The following is a 20,219-nucleotide window of genomic DNA, read 5'->3' as shown; positions in this document are numbered from 1 at the left end:
ACAAGATGTGGAATGGATGTCACAGTTCATAGCAGGCACAGTATATGGAAAAGTATGGAAAAAGAAAAATAGATGTCAGTTATATTTCTCCAATCTCTGCCCCTGACACACAGAAGGTATTGGACAGATGTCTCTAGTCACTGCAGACACCCTCTATATGAAAATTATTGAAAATCATGGAAAAAATATAGTATTTTTCAATTATATTTCTCCAATCTGGCCCTGACACAGAGAAGGTATTGGACAGATGTTATAAGTCACTGCAGACACCCTCTATATGAAAATTATTGAAAATAATGGAAAAATATAGTGTTTTTTAGTTATACTTCTCCAATCTCTGGCCCTGACACACAGAAGGCATTGGACAGATGTCACTAGTCACTGCAGACACCATCTATATGAAAATTATGGAAAAAATATAGTATTTTTCAATTATATTTCTCGAATATTTGGCCCTGACACACAGAAGGTATTGGACAGATGTCACTAGTCACTGCAGGCACCCTCTATGTGAAATATATTGAAAATTATGGAAATAATATATTATTTTTCAGTTATATTTCTCCAATCTCTGGCCCTGACACACAGAAGGTATTGGGCAGATGTTACTAGTCAATGCAGGCACCCTCTATATCAGGCATGGCCAACCTGAGGCTCTCCAGCTGTTGCAAAACTACAACTCCCAGCATGCTCAGACTGCCAACAGCTATCAGCCTGCAGCAGGGCATGGTTGGAGTTGTAGTTTTACAACAGCTGGAGAGCCGCAGGTTGGCCCATGCCTGCTCTTTATGAAAATTATTGAAAATGATGGAAAAAATATAGTATTTTTCAGTTATATTTCTCCAATCTCTGGCCGTGACACACAGAAGGTATTGGACAGATATCATTCTTCACTGCAGACACCCTCTATAGAAAATTAATGTAAATGCTGGAAAAAAAAAATTTGCACTGTAGCTATAAAATACTGCCAGCCTGCCACAACACACAATAGTTTTTAAAAGGACTTTTGGGTCTTTGAAAAGTTTTTCTACTGAATTGATTGCGATCAGACTCCCTACACTCTCTGTCCATTCCGAAGCGCAGCTCTCCCTGACTATAAATGAGCCAAACATGCATCATCAGGTGCTATATAGCACCCCATGACGTGTTCCAGCCAGCCAATCACTGTAATGCCAGTAGCCAACATGGCTACTGGCATTACAGTGAGGGCAGTACTTACCTGCACGTTTATTGGCTGCATAGCATCCACAAAACATGCTGGGAGGAGACTCGTGCATGGCGCTTGACGACATGCGGTACTCGGCCAAGAACCGCCATGTGTCAAGCATAGCGATCTCGAGCCGAACAGCAGTTCGGCCGAGCATGCTCGCTCAACACTAATATTCAGATGTATACCACTATGGATCTATTTACTCTAATTAGGCAAATGGAGTCAAAATGATTTATATTTCGACTATGGCATGCTTTCCATTCATTTCTATCCTTTCTCACAAACATAATAGCATAGTCTATTGTGCTATTCTGTTTGGAACATAAGGTCTAGTGAATTGGAACATAAAGCTTAGCAATATATAATGAAAAATATCCTGTCAAAATATAAAAGAGGGTCAAATGAAAAGTAAAAAGAAAAAAATCCAATGTGTGTACAGTATGCAAGTTTAAATATATTTATAGCACTTAGTGCCATTTTTCAATCTTTTGGTTGTACTACTGGATTATAAATTGACACTTTTAGATACAGTATTTTACATAAATAGTAAGATAGAACAGAATAAATTCAGAAGAAAATATTTTTGAAATAGTTATACTAAAAGAAGTTACTTTTAGACTGCCAATCCATATTTATATATCCTCGGGGCTTTGAATCTACTTAGATAAAAGTTCTAAAGTCATCAGGACATACTTAAGCATCATTCTGACTTTTTCAACAGACCAAGCTGAGAATGCCAGAACTCATTTCCTATGTAATTCTTGACAGCTGTCACTAGGAGAAAGCAATCTCCTGTGCTCTATCACCTGGATTTACAATTGTGTCCCCAGGTAAATAGTAATCAAAGAAACTTGTCTATGGCACAGATGTTCAGAGACCTACCAACTTAATTATTTTATCAGATCTTCTATGAGAATTACATTATATATATATATATATATATATATAGAGAGAGAGAGAGAGAGAGAGAGAGAGAGAACGATAACATAAGAGAGACAAACAAGGACTAAACATTGAAAACATAAATGCATTTGAACTATATTAATGCTATACATACTATATGTAAATTAGAAGCTGTTTGTGCACATTTTTGATCAGGTCAAAAGACAGAGCAGAAGGATGCTACAATCACAAAGGATCATTAGTGGACCACGTGACAGTGCAGTGTGTTCTTAAACAGGCAGTTTATTACCACCAGTAGTTGTCCATTTACCCACAGAGATGTAAGTCAGTGTCACTGTCGCTTTCATATTACTAATGCTTTCTTCACAATAAAAAAGCTTAAAGACGTTTGCATACATAACTTTTCAGGGCAATCTGAAAACTTTAGTTATGGGTACTGAGTTTATTTGTACCTGAATTTAATCTGGTGACCGATTTATTAGAATCAGACTCAAAACAAATTTCAAGAAATTCACTCTTAACATCTGGGTACTCTTTTAACCAAACAGTATTGTTTGAAGCAAACAATGCCATTAAAGAATCAACACTAAACAATTAAAACATCTGAAAATCTAATTACACATTACTTATATGGACAAAGCTAAAAAAAATAGAGCTACCAATACGATATCAGTAACAATGTTCATTTAAAAGGCCCTCATTTTCCAAATAAATTCCAAAAATGCATATAGAAAAATGTTTATTATGCTATTGTAAGGCATACTTTATAAACTGGTGGTAGTCTTACTTTATTTTGGTTTGTCCTCTGAAGCAATATATTCACCTATATATGCCATGAATATATACTAGATGTGACAGCTCCAAAGCAAGTATAATGCCATAGGCTGAAATGACAATGGTTTTTTATCTTCAAAGAAGTTTGACTTTAACAGGTTTTTTGACTGGTACACAGTAGATTAGGGTTACTCTTGGAAATTGTGTCTGACATTACATAGATGCTCCGCTTTAAATGTGAAGTTTTCAAATATGTCTGACATGAGATGTCAAAGGATGAATGTATTCAAGCAAACTTTTAAGCAAAAACAACTCGGAAGGAACTTTTTATAAAACCTCTTGTCATTTTCTGCCTTTATAATTTCTTTGCAACTATTAACTGGACACAAATTGTTACGTTTGAAAGGATTTTAAATTGTTGCTTGATGCGATTTTTTATAGTTTATGCTTTATCTTGTATTCCTGTATGGTCACTCTGATTCCTTATATGTATTTACTTATCTCTTACAGTGGTAAACTGTACAGATCCTGGTTTTGTGGAAAATGCAATCCGTCATGGACAACAGAATTATCCTGAGAGTTTCCGTTATGGAATCAGCGTGACGTATCATTGTAAGAAAGGCTATTATCTTCTAGGATCATCTGTTCTTAACTGCAAGGCAAATGGCTTGTGGGACAGATCATTACCAAAGTGCATCCGTAAGTATAGCATGGATACGGGGTGTATTAATAGAAAAATATTATAAGAAATACAACTGTACAACAGTGAATTCAGCTTGTGGAGAAGCAGTCAACAGGTGAATGAATGAAATATATAAAATGTTATAATTGTATATTTTCAATGTAGGAATTATATATTATCTATAATATTTTTAATCTAAGGTATTCCATATATGTATGGAATACTAAACAACACTTTGTACCTGTTGGCTGAGACTTATTTTACACCATATTTTTTATATTTTTTGTCACTGCAACTTGTATTGCAAAAATGCACAAAATGGCAGTCACCAGTTTAAACTCCACAATGTCTTGTACTGCCTGTTGTCTCAATAAAGAGAAATTGTATCGAGTTGGTGAGTGCTATGCTTCACACATTCTTCAGATTAATAGAGTCCAATTTCAGACAATTGAAGGGAGATAATGCATGTGTATGACGAGTCAGGAAAAATACCTGTGTACGAGTGACAGCTATTAAAGGTGTATAGGCACCTTTACACCTTCCATTGGTTAAAAATAACATCAAAACTTTGTATAATTTTGCCAGTAGTCATTTTACATGATTTACCAAGCAACTGATATCATCATTATGCCAAAACATATCCCTATATTATTCCGCATGACTAGAGTTACAAAATGCATTTCCCTAAAGCTTGTACATCACTTTCTATATCCAGTGCCATGTACTTTAAAGTACTGTATATGCTGAAAAACCTTCTAAACTTCCCTATTATGTCTATAAATGACCATCACATTATGTCTCATTTGACCCTTTTAGTACTGGACTATAGTGTTAAGCGCGAATATTTGAAAAGCACATTTTTATCACGAATATCGGCACTTTGAGAATTCACAAATATTTAGAATACAGTGCTATATATTCGTAACGACGAATATTCACAATTATTTTATTTTTTTAACACAGTACACATCAGGTGATCATTCCTCCCTTCTTCTAGCTTGTGGGCCAATGAGAAGGCTTTGTCACAGCTTAGCAACATCCCGAGCAACCAATAGAAAAGTTGCCTTCCCCACGCCAGTATTTTGCGCGCATTATGCAAATAATACATTTCCAATGTTTGCAATCAAGAATATAACTTTGAATTCACAAATTCTCAAATATATGACAAATATTCTACAAAATATTTGCAAAATATCTCAAATTTGAATATTGACCCAGCCACTCATAACTACTGGGCTACTTTTCACCTTAAATCACAGGCCAATTTTTGCAAATCTGACATATGTCACTTTATGTGGTAATTACTTTGAAATGCTTTTACTTATCCAAGCCATTCTGAGATTTTTTTCTAGTGACACATTGTAATTCATGACAGTGGTAAATTTGAGTCGATATAATTCACCTTTATTTATAAAATAATCCAAAATTAACCAAACATTTTGAAAAATTCATAATTTTCTAAATTTGCATTTCTCAACTTTTAAGACATTTCCCCAAATGTCTGCTTTATGTTGGCATAATTTTATAAATGGCACTTTTATTTTTAAGACTTTAGAAGGCTTGAAGATTTAGAAGCTATTTTTTTAATTTTCAACAAAATTTCCAAAACCATTTTTTTAAGCACCAATTCAGTTATAAAGTGACTTTGAGGGGCTTACATAATGGAAACTACCCATAAATGACCCAATTTTAGAAACAAGACTATATATTATTCAAAACTGATGATGTTACAACCTTGTTTCACTTTTTTAGTAGATTTTTTATGTTAATCATTTTTTTTTGCAACGCAGCATGGGTTAACAACAAAATAAACCTCAATATATACTGCTATGATTCTGTAGTTTACAGAAATTCTCCATATATGGCAGTAAAATGCTTCATGGGCACTTGGCAGTGGTCAGAAGAAAAGGAGCGCCATATGGATTTTGGAGGCAGATTTTGCAATAATGTTTTTTAGACACCATTTTGTATTTAAATAGACCCTGATGTGGAAACCCTCAAAAAGTGACCCCATTTTGGAAACTACACCCCTTAAAGAATATATTAAGGGGATACTGAGAACTTTGACCCCCTAAGCTTTTTAAGGAATTTGGAAACAATTGCCTAGCCTATAAAATGAAAAGTTTTGTTTCTTCCTATAAAATGATGCTTTAGCCACAAATTTTTCATTTCCACAAGGGGTTACAGGAGAAATACTAATTTTCTCCTAAATATGGCAACACCCCATATGTGGTGGTAAACCGCTGTGGGGGGCACATGGCAGGACTCAGAACGTAAGGAGCGCCATATGGCTCTTGAAGCGCAGATTTTGATGGATAGGTTTATGGGTGCCATTGATTTTTATTTTTTAAGCGATGGTCTTATGCGGGGGCTCATTTTTTGACGGATGAGGTGACAGTTTGATTTGTACCATTTTGGGGAACATATTCCTTGGTATTAGACTTTTTGTGAGGCAAGGTGAAATTAAATGGCTGTTTTGACGTCGTTTTTTTTTATAGCATTTACCTAAGGGGGCATATAATGTGATATTTTATAAAGCAGGTTGTTACAGACGTGGCGATACCAAATATCTCTATCATTTTTATTTTTGTTAAGTTTTACACAGTGAAATCATTTTGAACAGAGAAAAATCTTGTTTTTGAGTTGCCATTTTCTGAGAGCCCTATTTTTTTGCGGCAGATTGTCTTAGGTTGGGGCTCATTTTTTGCAGGATTAGATGACTGTTTGATTGGTACAATTTTGGGGTACATAAGACTTTTTGATCACTTGGTATTACTCTTTTTGTGAAGCAAGGTGACCAGAAAATGGCTTTTGATACAGTTTTAATTTTTTTATGGCGTTCACCTGACGTGGTGGATCATGTGAAATTTTTATAGAGACGGTCGATACAGACACGACAATACCAAATATGTGCGCTGTAGCTGTACAGTGCTGGGATTTTTGTTCGGGCCTAGTATCATATGAGTTAACAAAGGAAATCTCTATTGTGTTTGTACTATTTGTTAAAGTTTTATTTTATACATATTAAAGCCCCAGTGCCCTTAGCCGATCAATATGAGAGTATTTTACCTTGGAACCCATAAGTGTGGATTTGATATAATAACACATCAAATAAATATGTTGTTTATGTTACTAGTATGACTAAAATATTGAGAAAGACAAACAAAGTGAGACAATTGCTTACATGTAGACAGTTCAGTAGATTCCAAAGGGAATAGAAGAGATTGTTTTGCTATCTGTAATTTCTTTAAAAGTGCACTTTAGTTAAGATTCTTGTAACAGCAGAAATATGGAGGAGAGATGATTTACTGCAGCATTGAACATGGTCTGAGAGAAAGCAAACAATTGGAATTAAAACATAAGGGATGAAACATTGCAATCACAAGAGGTTATTTGTAACAACAGAGATTTTCTTTTTGAATGAACAAGAAATAGAGTAGGGTTGTTAGTTCCTGCGTATATTTTTTTTCTATTCACAAATGATCTTGTATCACTGTTTGCTCTTGAAACAGTTTTTAAGGAAATTAGGTAATTATTTTTAGTTTCCCCTTGTGCCGTTTTTCAATCTACCTGAGTCATTAAGAGAAAATTATAAGATAACCAGGGAATTTGCACATCCCTTGGAAAATTATTTACAGTAGTTTAAAAATGGTCTCATTAGTAATTTAGCACCGTAATTGCTTTTAGCTCGTTTTATGTCTGCATATAAAAATAAAAATACACTCAATTTTTAGCTATGTAACAGAATCCTAATTAACCCTTTCAGAACATAGCTTATTTTTATTTAATTTTTCTGTTTTTCTTCACTAACTTCCAAGAGCCATACATATTTTTTTAAGTTTTCTGTTCCTATCCATTTGAGAGCTTGTTTTTTGTGGAACAATTTGTATTTTTAATGGCACCATTTCATTGATCACCCCTTGTATTGTAAAACAGGGGAAAAATTATTATTGGGATGCAAATGAAAAAAAATTGCCATTCTGACAAAGTTTTTTGGGTTTTGCTTTTGTAGCATTCACTGGGGGTCATTTATCAAACTGGTGTGAAGCAGAACTGGATTTTTTACAGCTCCTTTGAAAAATGAAAGGTGGGATTTTATTGGTCGTTAGGTGTTACTAAGCCAGTTCTACTTTACACCAGTTTAATAAATGACCCCCAGTGGATACTACAAAAACCAAACCCAAAAAGCTTTGTCAGAATTGCAATTTTTAACGCCAACTTGTACTAAAAAGTACATGACCAACTTATTACCACAATACCAAATGTACAGTATGTATATTTTTTATGTTTTACTACTTTAAAAAAATAAAACTTTGGAAAAATATTTTGTTTCTTTGCATCACCAAAAATGAGGTGTAGTTTTTACTAGTGAATTGTTGGTTGACATTTTGATGACTTTTTATTATATTTTTTTTATTTTTTGGGGGGGTGATCCAAAAAACTAAAGTGGTCTTTTTTTTTTTATTATGGCACTCACCACTCACTATGCCTTGATAGTTCTGACATTTCTGGATGTGGCAATATTAAATATATATATATATATATATATATATATATATATATATATATATAGTGACACAGTGGGGGGTTGTGTCTGGCAAGGCAGGTATTTTCCTCCCAACATGTGCAGCTGGGCTTTTCCAGCCAGGTGAGGTCAAATACCGGACCGGAGTTTAAGTGATGGTCCGGGTTTTGGCAGCACCTGGCTGTCCTTAATTAGGCACCTGGGCTTAGCGGAAATGTCTCTGTTTTTGGGATTTGAGGCTTTGTGCCGTGCAGGAGGGCTGAGAGCCGCACACTGGGGAAATTGGCCCCCTAAAGCCTGCTGTGGACTACTGGAGGCAGCAATGTTACTTGTGTTATATGAACTTTCCATTGTGTGTGAATTAACACCAAGACTGCAAAGTTGCATGCTGTTTTGTGCAATTGCCTCAAGTGTAAATAAAACACTGACATTTTGAATTAAGAACTTGTATTTTGCCTCTGTGCTGCGCCCGCTTACCCTATTTACCAGAGCTAATTTCCCACAATATATAGGAAAGACGCTGATTTGAATTTTTAATATTTGCGCTTTTCATATTTTTTAACACTTTTTTTTTACTGTAACTTCTTTGCCCCTTAGGACTTGTATATATTCATATCCATAATACTATTGCAACCTATGGGATTTTCACAGGATATCTGTCAGGCAATACCTACTATAGGACACAACTTTTCAGGCAGTTTTCTTTTATAGCTCTGGAAGCTTTCATAGGGCCCTAGGCTGTCATAGCAAGTGACTGGAGCACACAATTTTGCCACCAGAGATCCAATCGGAGGACAGAGAGAACTCTATATCCCTTTTCAACCCCTTAGATGCAGTCCCCTTGATCATTGTTATCTCCAATCCCGGTCATTTTGACCAGATGCCAGCTATATTACAAAGTTGGCACTTGCTGCATATGAGCTGGGCTCAGTGCTTGATCCCACTTTGTAAACTTACAGTGCACCAACAGTTTATAGTTACATTGTGGTGTTTATAACGGTTAAAGGGGTTTGACACACCTCTATTCAGTTATACTTACATTTTGACACCTTCGCAACATTTGACATAATAAGTCATATGTCAGCTCTTTAAAGATGGCATCTTTTGGAGCGAAGTGGACATCATAGCAGATACCCGGACCTAGCGTCCGAGACTGACAGTAACACCGATTGTTGACTTTTAACCCTCCAGATGCCATGGTCAAACATGATCAAGGCATCTGAGGGAAAAAAAAAAAAAATGGACACTTTTGGGTTCTGGCTCTCACGGTGAGGATCAGGAGAGGCAGATTTAGTGTGTGGCAGTCTTTTTATTCCTGAAAGACAAGATGCTGTCACACATTAGTTCATATGGAGCCCCTAAACATAGAATAAATCCCATAGACTCCAATACTAATGCATTGGAGTCTATGATATAAGCAATCTGATGATTGCTTGCTATAGTTCCCTATGGGAGCTATAAGTTTTTTTTTTTAAACATAAAGGTTTATAAAATTATGTAAAAAATAAATAAAAAAAATAAACATTAAAATCACCCCTTTCCCCCCAAAAAACTAACAAAACAAACATAAACAATAAAAAAAGTATCATGGGCATTGCCACATGTGAAAACATATACTATTAAGATCTAAAAGTATTTATCCCATAAAACAAATGGCGAAATGGAAAAAAAAAGTCAATTAACAGGTTTTGGTTTGCTCTACCTCCCACAAAAAATAACTAAAAAGGATTGAAAAGTCATACACAGCCCATAATCATATCAATAAAAAGTACAGATCTCCCTACAAAATGTAGCCACCACATGGCTCCGTATATATAACTACAAAAAAGTTACAGGGGTCAGAATATAGCGACAGAATTTAAACACAAAACAAACTATACATATGTGGTATTGCCATAATTACACTTAACAGGAAAATGAAAGTAACAGGTCAGTTTTACTGCATAGTGAATGCCATAAAAACAAAAAACAAAACATAAAACTGCTATAGAATTTTATTTTTCACCCCATTTGGAATTTTTGCAATATTAAAAGGTAGCATTATCTCCCAGTTTTACAAAGGAATTCAACATGCCCATTTGTCATCATCTGTAGTTGGTAAACAGCCAGGAAATCCCTTGTGCACATAAGGCCTCATGCACACGGCCATGTTCCGCGTCCGAGAGCGGACCGTGGAAACCCAGCTGGGATTCCTGCTGACAGCATGAGCGCACGGCGTCATTGGTTGCTATGATGCTGTGCGCTTCATGCAGCCGCTGCTGTACAGTAATGCACTATACAAGTGTATTACTGTACAGCAGCGGCTGCATGAAGCGCACAGCGTCATAGCAACCAATGACGCCGCAAGCTCATGCTGTCAGCAGGAATCCCGGCCGGGTTTCGACGGTCCGCTCTCGGCCGCGGAACATGGCCGTGTGCATGAGGCCTAAGAGTATATACCAATATGGATTTATTGTGTATAGGCAGCTTAACTGTTCCACATGTTTGTAGATTCACTCACCCCATTCTAGTCCCATTCACACCATTCTAGTCATTGTATTCTGTGCAACTATATGAAAACATATGCCATACAATTGCATTTTGGACAAAAAAATATATGCCCTCTAAAGAAAATATTTAAAAAAAGTGCGGGAGTGATACGTAGATACTGAGTGTATACACAAATATATACCTTTTTAACTGTATACTGTATGTAAAAGCACACCTCAGTTGTATATTCTGGGCATGGTTTGAATAGATCCTTCAATAGTACAATATAGCTGTCATCTGTCATTCTACACCCTCCAGTGATAAAAAGGTGAACCTACCCTAACCCGCACAGCACACTTGAAAACTGATATGCTTTACAACATTTTTTGTATCAATAATAACACCTAAAATGGGTTAAAAATCAGCACATTTTTAAAAGAATAATATGTAATTTTTTGATAATACAAACCCTTTAAGAAATGATATACTTTTCACAGCAATATCCTGTGGCCACCCTGGAATCCCTGCTAATGCAATTCTGAATGGAGATAAATTTACATATGGATCAAAAATACATTATTCTTGCACTGGAGCTCATATATTAATAGGAAATGCAACAAGAGTTTGCCAAGAAGACAGTCGATGGAGTGGAACACTTCCTCACTGCTCAGGTATATCAGCAATAATAGATGTTGTTCACTTATATTCTTTATGGGTCTTAACTCATGTATTCTTCCTTAAGAATAAATAATCCACTGTTTTATATTTACCACCATATAATAGAATGTATACCATAATGCATCATATTTTTCTTTTTACTTTTAAAACTGAATTTCAGTTAGATCATAACATCATATGACCTTAGTTCTTTTGAATGGTTTTCTGTTTCTATGGAATCAATGGGGTTTTTAGTTTGGGTTATCCTTTAGTTCAGGCTGGGCAATCTTTTTAAAATAATTTAATGGCTAAACCTATATCAAAACTATAAGGTTGCTGAATAGTGATGAGCGGCAGGTGCCATATTCGATTTTGACGAAATTCGCGAATATTCGATAGAATATTCGTTTTATATTCATCGAAATCGAATATTCGTTATTATTCTAGTTATCGCGAATAATATGCGATTTAAATAATCGCACATGCGATTTTTAACTTAAAGGCTACTCTCCTATTGAAATAGCAATGCGATTAATTCAAGTTATATTAATCGCATTTGCGATTTCAACGTAATTCTCAAATCCGACAGTACATTCTAGTATATGGAGACGTTCCCATGGAGATGGGGACGCTCCATGAGCATGGAATATAGCATTACTAAATAAGTTGAAATCGCCATGCGATTATTTCGTGTTATATTAATCGCATTTGCGATTATCTATTTTTTTATTTTTTTTACTATGGTTGGCTTCAATGGTAGAATTAGCGAATATGACGAATATATTCGTTATATTCCACAAAACGAATATACGAATATATTCGTTATATTCCACAAAACGAAGATAACAAAGTATTCTGCATCCTCGTTTTATCTACCTATTTATCAACTTCGCTAATTCTAGCAATCATATAGGACAGCTTACTATAGAGACAGATAAGTTTAATTCGCTATGCGATTATATGACTGCTTTTTTTTTATATAAATAGAATAATTATAATACCTGATAATTATTATAATCTATTTATAAAAAAAAGCAAAGTAATATAATAGCATAGCGAATTATACTTAGCTGTCTCTATAGTAAACTTTCCTATATGATTGCTAGAATTAGCGAAGTTGATGAATAGGTAGATAAAACGAAGATGCAGAATACTTCGTTATCTTCATTTTGTGGAATATGACGAATACATTCGTATATTGGTTTTGTGGAATATAACGAATATATTCGTCATATTCGCTAATTCTACCATTGAGGCCAACCATAGTAAAAAAAAAAAAAAAAAAAAAATGGATAATCGCAAATGCGATTAATATAACACGAAATAATCGCATGGCGATTTCAACTTAGTAATGCTATATTCCATGCTCATGGGAACGTCTCCCTATACTAGAATGTACTGTCGGATTTGAGAATTACGTTGAAATCGCAAATGCGATTATTTCAAGTTATATTAATCGCATTTGCGATTTCAACGTAATTCTCAAATCCGACAGTACATTCTAGTATATGGAGACATTCCCATGGAGATGGGGACGCTCCATGAGCACGGAAGGCGGCAGAAGCGGCAACGGGCACTGACTGGAGCAGCCAGGAAGCCAGGAATCCAAAGGACAGGTAAGAACAACTTTAGGGAAGTGGGAAAGGAAAAAATATAACAATTAAAAAAAAAAAAAGAATATTCGAAATATCGAATTTATAGCACTATATTCGAAATATTCGCGAATTAGCGAAGTGCCGATATTCGCGAAAAAAATTCGCTATTCGAATATTCGCGCTCAACACTATTGCTGAAACACATGCTTTTGAAAATAATCATCTTTGAGGCGATATCTTATACATATAATACTTAAATTCCTTCACTGCTTAACCATTATAATTAACTTACCGTATTTTCCGGCGTATAAGACGACTGGGCGCATAAGACGACCCCCAACTTTTCCATTTAAAATATAGGGTTTGGGCTATACTTGTCGCATAAGACTATATAGGAACTACTAGGGGCTGGGAAAAAATGGTGGGTTCATTGCCATGGGGGATATGTGGATGGCAATGTTATGGAGGGGATCTGTGGATGGCACTGTTATTGGGGGGGGATCTGTGGATGGCACTGTTATGGGGAGGGGGATCAGTGGATGGCACTGTTATGGGAAGGCGGGTCAGTGGATGGCGCTGTTATGGGGAGGGGGATCAGTGGATGGCACTGTTATGGGGAGGGGGATCTGTGGATGACACTGCTATGGGGAGGGGGATCTGTGGATGACACTGCTATGGGGGCATCTATGGATAACACTACATAGCATCTTATGCTATATGTGTCCTCCACAGATGTCCCCCAATACACCGACCCTGCCACTTACAGCAGTATAATATCAGAAGACTATTCCTTAGCCGGCAGTAACTTGAACTTTAAATCAGCGCTCTTTATTACCTTACAATTAAGCTCTGGTAACAGGCAGAGCGGACGGTGGCGTAACATCAATCACTCACGTGACACGCCTGCTCCATTCATAAAGTGCTCTTCCTGATACCGGAGCTTCATTGTAAGGTAATAAAGATCGCAGCGCTAATTTAAAGTTACTGCCGGTTGAGGAATAGTTTTTAGATATTATACTTCTGTGAGTGGCTGATACATCGTTGCGCTGTGAAGCTGTAGCAGCCCTACAGTGAATAAATTTAGAGAGGGGCGGCGCTGGGATCCAGGATTTGGGGCGCAACAGCACAGGGGGGGGGAGAGAGGGACAGGCAAGCGTCCCCGTGAAAACTCAGATCCGATGGTATATAATAACCCCCAGGCAAGCGTCCCCGTCACCATGGGAACGTCTGGGGTTTAGAATATATCATCGGACCTGAGTTTTCACGATCTCACTGAGATCCTGAAAACTCAGCTCCGATGGTATATTCTAACCCCAAGGCAAGCGTCCCCGTCACCATGGGATTACCTGAGGGTTAGAATATATCATCGGATCTGAGTTTTCACGATCTCACTGAGATCGTGAAAACTCAGATCCGATGGTATATTCTAACCCCCAGGCAAGTGGTCCCGTCACCATGGAAACGCCTGGGGGTTAGAATATACCATCGAATCTGAGTTTATACCTTATACCCGACGTATAAGATGACCCCCGACTATTGAAAATTATTTCTAGTGTTACAAAGTTGTCTTATATGCCGGAAAATATGGCACTCAATATTTATTTGTCCCTATGTATAACAATAATAATTCTTCAGCTCTACCTTGTCAGCTTATATTTTGGGTTTATATCACTAATGCAGGAATGGCCAACCTGCGGCTCTCCAGCTGTATAATAGTGTTGAGCGTGAATATTTGAATCGCGAATATTAATCGCAAATATTTAGAATATAGTGATATATATTCATAAATTGGAATATTCTCGTTTTTTTTTTCATCAGTAACCTCCCTTCTTGCTTGTGGGCCAATGAGAAGGCTACAATGTCTTTTCTGAGTTTAGCAACATCCCTAGCAACTAATAGGAAAGTTGCCTACTCCTTACTATATAAGAACCTCCCCAGCAGCCATTTTCTACAGTTTTTTAAAGTTCTGAGAGAGACAGCAGTGTCATTGTTGTGCTCTGTGCGTTCCACACTACATTAGATAGTTAGTTGGATTATATATATATTATACAGATAGTTAGTTGGAGATAGTCAGTGTAGGTTAGATAGTGATATAGTTTAGCTGATAGGTTCCAGTGCAGGGTGTTAGGCAGTGTGATAGGTTCTGCTGTCCATACATACATGCAGACCTGCTAAAAGGTGAAGTTTCACGTATTGCGCCAAAATATTTGCTTCATTAGTGCCAATTAGCGCAATTGCAAATATATTGGAGCACTCTATCTGCCTATAAAGCCATTTTTAATGTTCTGCTGTGCCAACCATTTTCTCCAGCCTCAGGAAACTTCTAGCAGCTTGGAAAATGTAGCAAAAGTGACCCACGCCTGTATTATGTGTGCATTACACGAATATTACATTGCCGATTTTTCGCAATCAAGAAAATAATCTCGAATCCGCTAATATATATATCGAATATTTGCCCAAATATTTGTGAAATATTGAAAATTTGAATATAGCCCCTGCCACCCATCACTACTGTATAACTGTGACTCCCAAGATGTACACTTGCTTAGCTGTTTTCAGAACTCCACAGAAATGAGTGGAGCATGCTGGGAATCGTAGTCTCACCACAGCTAGAGTGCCTGAGGTTGGCTATCACTGCACTAACCCATACTTTTGTTTTTGCTATATATTGACTTGATAGGTAGTATAAACTTAGACTAGACAGTCTAATGATGCACCAAATCTATTATCCATCAGCCACTGTGAAAAACCTTACACATCTTTAGACCATCTAGTCTAAGTTCTTATGCAAACAACTGTTACCCAGCCATGCCCATATTGCAGCCCGCACACAGCGGGACCACAATATATAGGCCCTGGACGTTTTTTCGACTGCATAATTGAAGTGGACCTATTCACTTGAATGGGTCTGCAATCCAGAAGGTGCGGTGTGGAACAGAGGCATGGAACCCCACAATGCACTACAAAGTGCTTCTGTCTGGTTACTCTCCGTGCCTCCGCACTGCAAAAAAAATAGAGCATGTTCTATTTTTTTGCGGTGTGGATGGATCAAGGATTCAATTTGGAATTGTACGGAACAGCCGGCCAATGGCCGTCTGTATAAGTATTATATAGGATTGCTGAATATGCACCAAGTTGCAAACTGCTCAAATGGCATACCCAGCAGGTTACATGATACCTTTATTATAAAAAAAGAAAAGTTTCAGCCCTTAAGTTTCTCTTCATTTAAGTAAACTTTTTTTTTAACTTTCAGAAAATACATATATAATTGCCATTTATATATTTTTAATGCTAGAGTAAAAGGTTTTTGTATATGTGATTAAAGGAAATAATCCTGGAATGTGTGGTGACCCTGGAATCCCAGCCCATGGATCACGTCTTGGAAATGAATTTAGAACAAAAAGTTTACTTCGTTTTTCTTGTGAAATGGGATATACGTTAGTAGGATCCATGGAACGGACATGTTTATCAAATGGATCATGGTCAGGAATACAGCCATCCTGTGAAGGTAAGTACCATCTGTTTGTATTTACTTTAAAGCACCATGTATGCCCATCCCTAGAATAGATGTTGTACACTTTAGGGCTTAGATTCCTTGGCCACAGGTTGCTGAATCACAATGGTAATGACAAACTTGGATAAATACAACTGATCGAAAAGTAAAGTACTTCCGCAATAAAAAGCCATTCTATTGAACAAAATGCTGAGTGCCTTTGTGAATGGGGACCAAAATAGTTCAAATAAAGCATGACTATTTCAAAATAAAAAGGAAAAATAAAATATTTGTCAGAATAGCTTTAATTTGCTGAAATGGTTAATCACATCAACAGATCAATGAATTATTTACACTATTAACAGGTTAGTGATCTTTGCATTTAAACTAAAATGTATAGGAGCCAATGGGTCAGCTGAATTACCATGATTACCTCAATTTCTCATTGGAAAATGTAACCCAGTATATTTTTTGTGTTTTTCTTTACTATGTTTGTGCATCTGCTGGTAGCATATACCGTAAATTCTACAACTTAAAGGAGGGCACCTGTCAGCAGATTTGTACCTATGAAACTGGCTGAGCTGTTACATGTGCACTTGGCAGCTGAAGGTATCTGTGTTGGTCCTATATTCATATGTGCCCGCATTGCTGAGAAAAATGAGGTTTTGATATATGCAAATGAGCATCTAGGAGCAACAGGGGCGTTGCTGTTAAACCTAGAGGCCCACCTCTCTCTGCACTTTGACAAGGTCAGGCGGTGAAATCATGATCAAGCCTGCCTGTTCCTGTCAAAGTGCAGAGGGTGCAGCAGGTTCAGAGAGAGTTGAGCCTCTAGGCATAACCCGTTGTTCCTAGATGCTCATTTGCATATATTAAAACTTATTTTTTCTCAGCAATGCAGGCAAATGTGAACAGGGGGCCAACATAGATGCCTTCAGCTGCCAAGCGCACATGTAACAGGTCAGCCAGTTTCATAGGTACAAATCTTCTGACAAATGCCCTTTAAAATCTTAGAAGAATAAGGTCTTTAGGCACCTGCAAAACAATTATTACATTTCATTGGAATTGCAGGGGGTTGGTAAGGTAAGTATTACTTTAAGCTATACCGCTCCATTTTTAAAATGTATTTCTCAGTCCAAAAACCCTTTTATTTCTATCAAGGATATAACAGAAGAAAATGGATGAGTGCATTTCAAAGTCAGACAAGTATAGTTTGTGTCCAGATTCAACGCAGATAAAAATGTGTTTGAATTGTGTAATATGCATGCACATAAATTATTACTGTCATTAAGGCTCTGCTATCCTCTAAGCCTTTAGACTTCCACTAAATTGGTATTTTATTTCATATCTGGAAATAAAATTACAGTAAGGTGTGATTTAACATCATTTCCCACTGTTAATTTTAATAGGCCACAGAGAGGGTAATGAATACTAATTTGCTTCTTCTAACCTAATTTGAATGGTTTCTATAATGACCTCTAAATGTAACACAAATATTGTTATGAGAAGCAAAAGTAGTTTTCCAATTTTATAGCATAGTATAGTATGCATGGCATGTATATATAACTTATGCAACCTATTAGTTCTGTGATGGGGCTATTTAATTTTCCATACAGCTATAGTAACATTCATTTAAACTAGAATTTATAGTAAAATATTCCTATATCCATTTTCTAACAAAAAATCCTCCAGGAAGATGGTAATGTCATCTAGGGTATAGATTTAATGTAAGAATTCTTGTGTCGTTATTTTAAAATTAATAAGGACCATGTGTAGTTAAACTGTCAGTGACCTGTAGGATCCGACAGGCTGCTCTCTGCTAGAACAGCCTGCCGGATATGTCAATGTTTGTTTAAAAATTACTGGTCAGAAAACCTTTTTAAACACCTGAGTTATTACAACACTGCAGATGTACAGGCTTTTGCACGCCAACATCATCCCTTTACAATTTAGTAAACCACAAATGTAGCAAATGTTTGCCTCCTTTCTACTCCACCTACAAGTCTTTCCTGTGTCTACATTAACTGTGCACTGCCTTTTAGTCTTGGTGCCCTGCATTTTAGTCTTGGTGACTGTTCAGACTATACCTGCATTTTTGGTGTGTTCTTGGTATCCTGATCTCCTGGTGTTTGCACTACAGTCCCTGAGCCCAGTGGTTCAGCTGCCAACTACACTATCATAAATACTATCACAGGAAATAACAGTCTGGTCGCTTACCTGAACACTGAAGATGTGTCAGAAAAATCCCCTTTTAGTTTAGGCCAGGTTAGTTGTCACAGTGGGTCCACAGTCACTGATCCGTAACAATATATATTTTCTTGGTCATTGATATTGGTGTCTATCTTCATGATCAGCTGTTACCTTGTTGCTCCAGCGGCACCTGAATTAAGCAGCTTCCATAGCTTGTGTATTGATTGGAGCTGGTAACTGTAGCACTGCTCTAATTCTCTTCAATTTCCATTATTGATACATAATAATAAAACAATTGAAATAGAAAATGAAGGAAACCAATGGAAGGAAACCAAATAGACAGCTTTTTTTTTATTTTATAAAATCTAGTGACAATGTGATGTGCTTATACAGGGATTTACTATAGTCTCAATTTGCAATCATAGTATATATAATGTAGAACTAAGTGACAGACTATGCAACTAGAGACTATTATAAAATTATTTTATAGGAGATTTCCTAGATTTCAGAAAAATGACTATACGCAATGAAGGTGATAAAATAGAAAAAAATAACCAATTCTTAACAGTTTGATCCTTTAAAACTCCAGCTCCAGTTCCCACTGGCCATTGTTTACTTTTATGCAATGATGACATGCTGTATATGCACATAACCACTGTAACCGATTACTGGTCTTAGTGCTAATATTTATATGTATGACATAATACTACTGAAGATAGAAACTGGTTGCAGTGTATAGAACAATATGACTGCAGGACAACAAGCAAAAAATGTTTGGGGATGACCACCAGAGAAGTGGCATCAGGTGGCTGGCTGCACCTAGCAGCAGGTGTGGCATCAGGTGGGTGGCAGCATCAGAAAAGTAGATAAAGCAGGAAGCCAGAAGAAACAGGTTTCTTTTGTCAAAGTGTAGGTATGGCACCATGGATGCCAAAGTCTGATGCATCATGCTTCAGTTTGAGTTTCTCCACATTTTGGGTGGACAGGTGAGTTCTCCTTGGGGTAACTATGGCCCCCGCCGCACTAAACACCCTCTATGATGCTACCCTGCTGGCCGGGCAGGAAATCTTGCCCAGGGCAAACTTGGCCAGTTGATGCCACAAATCAAGTTTGGTTGTCCAGTAGTAAAGGGGATCTTTGATGTGGGGTGGCAAGGTGCACCACTCCAAGTATGCCACAACCTGCTGGTTGAGGTTCTGCTCTGTCTAGTTACTGCTGCTGGTGAGTAGTTTCTTTAGTAGGCGGATGAAGAAAACTGCTCATCACTGACTCTAGACTTAAGTTGTTGCTGATGGAGCTGGTACTACTGCTGCCTCCTCAATCCACCCCCAGCAGCCATGGCAGTGGAGCGTGAATACAGAGGGCCCCCCCAGTCAGACCTGCGTGAGGAATGGGATGGGCAATAGCGTATAGGATGTCTCGATAGTAGTTCAATTTGTCTGCTCCCTCTCAGTGAGTGTAAGGCCTCTTTGACTCGGGCGAGAATTCCGCATTGCACCCGCACTGAATACAGACCCATTCACTTCAATGGGTCTGTTCATATGAGCGGTGATTTTCACGCATCACTTGTGCGTTGCGTAAAAATCACAGCATGTTCTATATTCAGTGTTTTTCATGCAAACGCAGGACCCATAGAAATGAATGGGTCTGCTTGAAAATCGCAAGCATCCGCAAGCAAGTGCGGAGGAGGTGTGATTTTCACGTATGGTTGCTAGGATATG

At 37.1% G+C, this 20,219-nt stretch overlaps 1 protein-coding gene across 1 annotated transcript in view; it reads left to right on the top strand.

Moving 5' to 3' along the window:
* Window positions 1-20,219, top strand: part of CSMD1 (CUB and Sushi multiple domains 1) — a 2,061,198-nt gene that overhangs the window by 1,950,309 nt on the left and 90,670 nt on the right. Inside the window, exons 55-57 of the mRNA XM_044291097.1 lie at window positions 3,398-3,586; window positions 11,061-11,234; window positions 16,141-16,323. Coding sequence (XP_044147032.1) covers window positions 3,398-3,586; window positions 11,061-11,234; window positions 16,141-16,323 — 546 coding nt within the window. The remainder of the gene's footprint in view (window positions 1-3,397; window positions 3,587-11,060; window positions 11,235-16,140; window positions 16,324-20,219) is intronic.

Source organism: Bufo gargarizans, chromosome 4 (assembly GCF_014858855.1).
Source record: "Bufo gargarizans isolate SCDJY-AF-19 chromosome 4, ASM1485885v1, whole genome shotgun sequence".
Lineage (NCBI taxonomy): Eukaryota > Metazoa > Chordata > Amphibia > Anura > Bufonidae > Bufo > Bufo gargarizans.
The sequence above is the reverse complement of the archived record's forward strand: the minus strand, read 5'-3'. Positions and strand labels throughout refer to the sequence as shown.